Source organism: Lathamus discolor, chromosome 19, assembly GCF_037157495.1.
Source record: "Lathamus discolor isolate bLatDis1 chromosome 19, bLatDis1.hap1, whole genome shotgun sequence".
Taxonomy (NCBI): domain Eukaryota; kingdom Metazoa; phylum Chordata; class Aves; order Psittaciformes; family Psittacidae; genus Lathamus; species Lathamus discolor.
Genome location: NC_088902.1, coordinates 2,738,332 through 2,742,960, shown reverse-complemented (window position 1 = coordinate 2,742,960; position 4,629 = coordinate 2,738,332). Strand labels below are relative to the sequence as shown.

The window sequence follows — 4,629 nt, the reverse complement described above, 5'->3', positions numbered from 1 at the left end:
GCTATAGCACTGTTCGTTCCTTCTCCTCTGGTTGCGAGAGGTCCTAAATCTGACCTGACAAGCGAGCTCATCCTGGGACAGCCACAGATGAAACATTTCACAGCTGAAGCGCATCATTACGAGAAGGGAAAATTACTGTATGCCAAAACACATCCAAAAGTGCATACAAGTGCAGGAGACTGAGAATATGGGCAAATCACCTCCCGTATCAGCCAAAGCACAGACCACACAAGGGTCACAGGGATGCTCATCAGCTCAGAAACACAGGCAGAGTTTGTCCTCATCCAGACTTGCTCTTCCTGCACTGTCACATGCTGGAGCGGTGCTCCTCATACACACTTCCTGCTGCAAATCACCCCCCTCTCTCTTACCTCAAGTCAACTGCACTAAATTCAGGCATAAATTTTCCAGGTGGGAAACCCAAGTGGCATCGGGAACACCTTTGTGGAGCCCCTGGGGACTTCATCTCTTTGCCGCTAGATTTAGAAACCAAACATAAATGAGCAGGACTGAACCAATGAGCAATGGTGATGTCCACTCTTCATCAGCTCAATACTCCCGAGTTACTATTTGTCTGAGTCTTCCAGTTGTGTATTTAGCTACAGCAATTATCCACTAAAACCAAGCTTAGAAAGGATGGCCAACACACACAGAAGGGATTCATAGATCTGCACCAGCAAAGAAATACACAATACTGATGAATCACAATGTCACAGACAGAAAACACTCCACACATTCAATACACACTGAAACCCAAATAGGAACCCTCGGTTATGCTACAAGCTTCTTATGTGTTATCTTTCAGGTTTATTCAACACATCTGGCATTTTTCTGGGCATTCAGTAGGAAGGAAGCCAAAAAGATTTGTTAGTATGGGAGGCTGGGAAAATGCAGACACAAAGGAGATGCTGAGTGACAGTTCTTCAGTACAGGAACCAAGCTCCCTAACACCAAGTAGTTACCAGTGACCTGCTTTGCTTTTGCTACTGGCAACATCAAACACCAACCTTCACATAACAGCTCAACTACAAATGCAGTAAGATAGGAATATAGAAAGAAAACCTTAAAACTCCACACTGTGGCTTTTCAGAGCATATCAGGCATTCACGTGTGCAGGTTCTCAAACAACAGCAACCATAGGATACAAAATGCACCCACAAAGTGCCTTCACCCATCTCTAGTGCTCCCTTTCAAACCTAGCCTTCCTCCAGAACACAGCCACAACGCACACACACAGAGGAACGGCCGATCTGACACCAGAATACTGCACAGCTCTTTATTTCAGATTAACAGCATGATTCTCAGCAAGTACAATCTCCTAACAAAAACAACTGTATTTGTAGCCAGAAGGTAAAAATTAAATTGCTAATCCTGTAACGAACAGAGTAAATCAACTGTATGCCACATGCGGACACTGCAGAACTGGGAAAAACAACAAGTGACAGGGCTCCACAGCTCGATACCAACAGACACCCAAGTGGCAGCCAGCTCCAGTTTCACCCTGCACAGGAGCTCACAACTGCAGGAACAGCGGGGCTCTATGGAGGCCCAGTGACACCTGGTGGCTTCCAGAGACAAGAGCCAGAGGGTTACAGCCCCACCACTGCTTTCTTCACAGGCTGTCCAGCCCCACATCCCGAACTTACTTGTGGTACCGACACCACTAGAGTGAGCTACGCTCTAAGGATGTGCTCAACGTGCAGTTTTCCCCCTTGTCAGCTACCAGGTTCCCACTCCTCAAAGCTCAAAAGCACTGCTGCTCACAGAGTGTAAACTGTGATCTTGATATCAGTGCCTTCAAACACCTCCTCAAGTATTGCTGAAACTTTATTCCAATCCAGGCCATCAAGTCCACATCCAATCCTGGAAAATGAGACATGAAATCAGCGGTTAACAGCCCCTTTTGGAGCATGCAGTGAACAACCAGCCCTCCGAGCAGCTACAATTTTGTATGGCACTAACCCAGCTCATCAAAAAATACAGAATTCCAGCCTGGTTTTGTTTGGAAGGGACCTTAAACCTCTCTCAGTTACAAACCCTGCCACAGGCAGGGATACACACCAGAGCAGGTTGCTCCAAGCCCCATCCAACCTGGCCTTGAACAGTGCCAGGGATGGGGCAGCTACAGCTTCCCTGGGCACCCTGTGCCAGGGCCTCCTTGGCCTCATAATGAGGAATTTCTTCCTAATAACTAAACTAAACCAACACAATGCAGTTAAAATAAGGAAGCAACCAAGCCTGGATGATTTGCTGTTATTTAAATGCAGTGTGAAGTGCAAGTTTCATTTGCACAAGTCACCAGAAGTGGACTCCTGAACTCGTATTCCACAGCAGAGGATCATCCCTCAGACATCCTCTTACACAAGAAGCACTGAGTATTTAGATCAGAGCAACCCTGCTTCCTACCTAGGCATGGAGATGTCAGTGACTCCGTTGTTCAGAGAGTGAGCTTTCATGGCCTCTAAACTCTTCCGCATACTATCGTATGTTGGCTTGTGAGAAGCTTTCTTCTTTGTAATCTAAGCACAAATGTAAAAAGTCATGATCACTGCAAACTGCTTTTTTATAATATCATATTCCACTACATTCTGAAGGTCCATCCCCAGAAAGAGACTTCGAAAACCCCTTGTTTCACAGCTTAAAACAGTGTAATTTAGCAGCTAGTTCTGTCCATTTAAAGCTTAACTACACATACAAACGGTCCCTCTCCATTAGCACAGCTCACTCCTCTCATTTAAGGGACCAAAGTCAAAACCTCCCCTTTACTACTAAAGCCCTTATCATCATCGTATCAAATTTAGTTAGGCAAATACCCAAGTAACGTCACACTCTCACCAGGTAGTAAATGTATCGGTCATCTCTCTGGAGCACTGCTACCTCCCCAGTCTTCTTTTCTGAAGTGAAACAATTAAGAACTTGTTTTAAATCACTTCTATTCCATTGTGGAATTCCCCTGCATCCCATGTAGCTTGGAACACCCTTGGAGAGCTCAAGGTCCCCCCGAGCCTTCTCTTCTACAGACTGAACTGAACCCCCCAGGTCCCTCAGCCATTCCCCATCCCACTTGTGCTCCCTGCCCTGCTCCAGCACCTCAATGTCTCTCTTGCAGTGAGGGGCCCAGAACTGGATTCAAGGTGCGGCCTCACCAGTGCAAAGTGCAAGGGGGACAATCACTGCGCTGGCCCTGCTGCCGCATTGGTGCTGATACAGGCCAGGATGCTGGGGGCTTCTTGGCTGCCTGGGCACAAGCTGCTCATGGTCAGCTCCATCACTCAGCACCCCAGGCTCCATTTCCCATGAGCAGCTTTCCAGGCACTCTGCCCCAAGCCCTCAGTGATATGCTTTAGTGGCGGTCTTGGCAGTCCTGGGGTAATGGCTGGAACTGATGATTTAGAAGTCTTTTCCAGCCTGGCTGATTCTACGATTCCAAACTGAGTGTTTCCCCTTCAGCTCCTGCATGTCCACACTCACGTTGATCCAACAGCTCCTGCACACCTCCAAACTTCTCCTTGAAGAGCCGGGCTATGCCGGCACCCATGCGGCAATCCTCGCTGATGCAGTGCGCCAGAGCATCTTGTGGGGGGCACGTGAACAGGTCCCCCTTCACGCATTTCAGCTGGAAAATAAACACAAGGGCAAATAAAAGCAAGCCCTGAGTGTAGATTCCACTAACGGGGTTCTCCAAAATGGGGAATCTGGGAGCACGGACAGTGAAGTGTGTGAGGCCTTGAGCTTTAACATGCAGCTCACAAGGAGTCAGCATCAATGAGAAGCCCAGCGTACAGGGAACTACCTTTTCTACAGGACCAACACGCCAGCTCAAAATGTTACTAAGTCAGTGCTTAAAAAGGAAAACTCCATCCTATGGAGCACAACCGCGTTAGTGCACATCTTGAGCACACCACCAGCGTCCCAGTGCTGCGTTCCCCCATACAGTTCAGCATCCCTACGCTGTTGTACAGCATGCGCAGCACTGACACAAGCACAGGACACTGAGCGCCATCAGCCACAAGCCACTCTCCTCCAGCACACTGCAAGCAGCTCCCGTACCGTCAGCCTTCACACAGACACCTAGCACAGCAGTAGCCCACATAACCCACTCCCTACGCACTCGCTCCTCCTGATCCTTGGAGAAGTGGGTGGCCATGGTAACGTGGGCTATGGTGAAGGCTCCTGCGGCTGGAAAGATGACAGAGAGAAAAAGAGAGTTATTAGGAAGCCCACACTAGGCAACAAGGCAAGGCCAGGCCTACTGCATCTGTGGGGACAAGCACGGCACCCCTTAGGAACGACACCCCCGCAGGGGCATCACACAGGGGCCACCCCCCAGAGCACCCCTACCCTTGAGGCCACCCCTCAGCAGCCCGCACCCGCGGGAGCGCCGTGCAGAGCTCTCGGCGTGGCCGCAGCCCTCGCCGCCAAGGCCCGTCCCAGCGCGGCCCACATCGGCCCTGCCGCTCCGCTACCTCCGCGGCAAGATGGCGGCGGCCACAGCAGGGCGCTCTAGGCGGGCGGGAGGACCACCCACTCTGTGATCCGCACCGAGAACATTCCAAGGGGCAACACGCATGCGCGACACGGTAGAGGCGGAGCTACATGAGGCGAAGGAAGGGGTGAGACCGCGCAGGC

The 4,629-nt window shown here is 50.2% G+C and overlaps 1 protein-coding gene across 4 annotated transcripts; it reads right to left on the bottom strand.

The window, feature by feature from the left end:
* Nucleotides 1-1,262: 1,262 nt before the first annotated feature.
* OARD1 (O-acyl-ADP-ribose deacylase 1) lies at nucleotides 1,263-4,574 on the bottom strand. Of its 4 annotated transcripts, none has more exons than XM_065698116.1 (6): nucleotides 4,467-4,574; nucleotides 4,112-4,179; nucleotides 3,472-3,616; nucleotides 2,836-2,894; nucleotides 2,407-2,519; nucleotides 1,263-1,863 (listed from the first exon to the last, which is right to left on the bottom strand). In XM_065698116.1, exons 2-6 carry the CDS (start codon nucleotides 4,145-4,147, stop codon nucleotides 1,761-1,763), a joined length of 456 nt encoding a protein of 151 aa, XP_065554188.1. In that variant the 5' UTR covers nucleotides 4,148-4,179; nucleotides 4,467-4,574; the 3' UTR covers nucleotides 1,263-1,760. The 4 variants fall into 4 exon arrangements, with proteins under 4 accessions (XP_065554188.1, XP_065554186.1, XP_065554187.1 ...); XM_065698114.1 differs by having other exon boundaries at nucleotides 4,371-4,551; XM_065698115.1 differs by having other exon boundaries at nucleotides 4,342-4,495.
* Nucleotides 4,575-4,629: the final 55 nt, after the last annotated feature.

Bases quoted from the DNA above. Each gene is read 5' to 3' on its own strand.
- OARD1 (XM_065698114.1), bottom strand. From the start codon at position 4,446: ATGTGGGCCGCGCTGGGACGGGCCTTGGCGGCGAGGGCTGCGGCCACG. The intron at 4,180-4,370 runs GTGCGGGCTGCT...TCATCTTTCCAG, and splicing joins TCTGCACGGCGCTCCCGCGG to CCGCAGGAGCCTTCACCATA. The intron at 3,617-4,111 runs GTGCGTAGGGAG...TTTATTTTCCAG, and splicing joins CCAAGGATCAGGAGGAGCGA to CTGAAATGCGTGAAGGGGGA.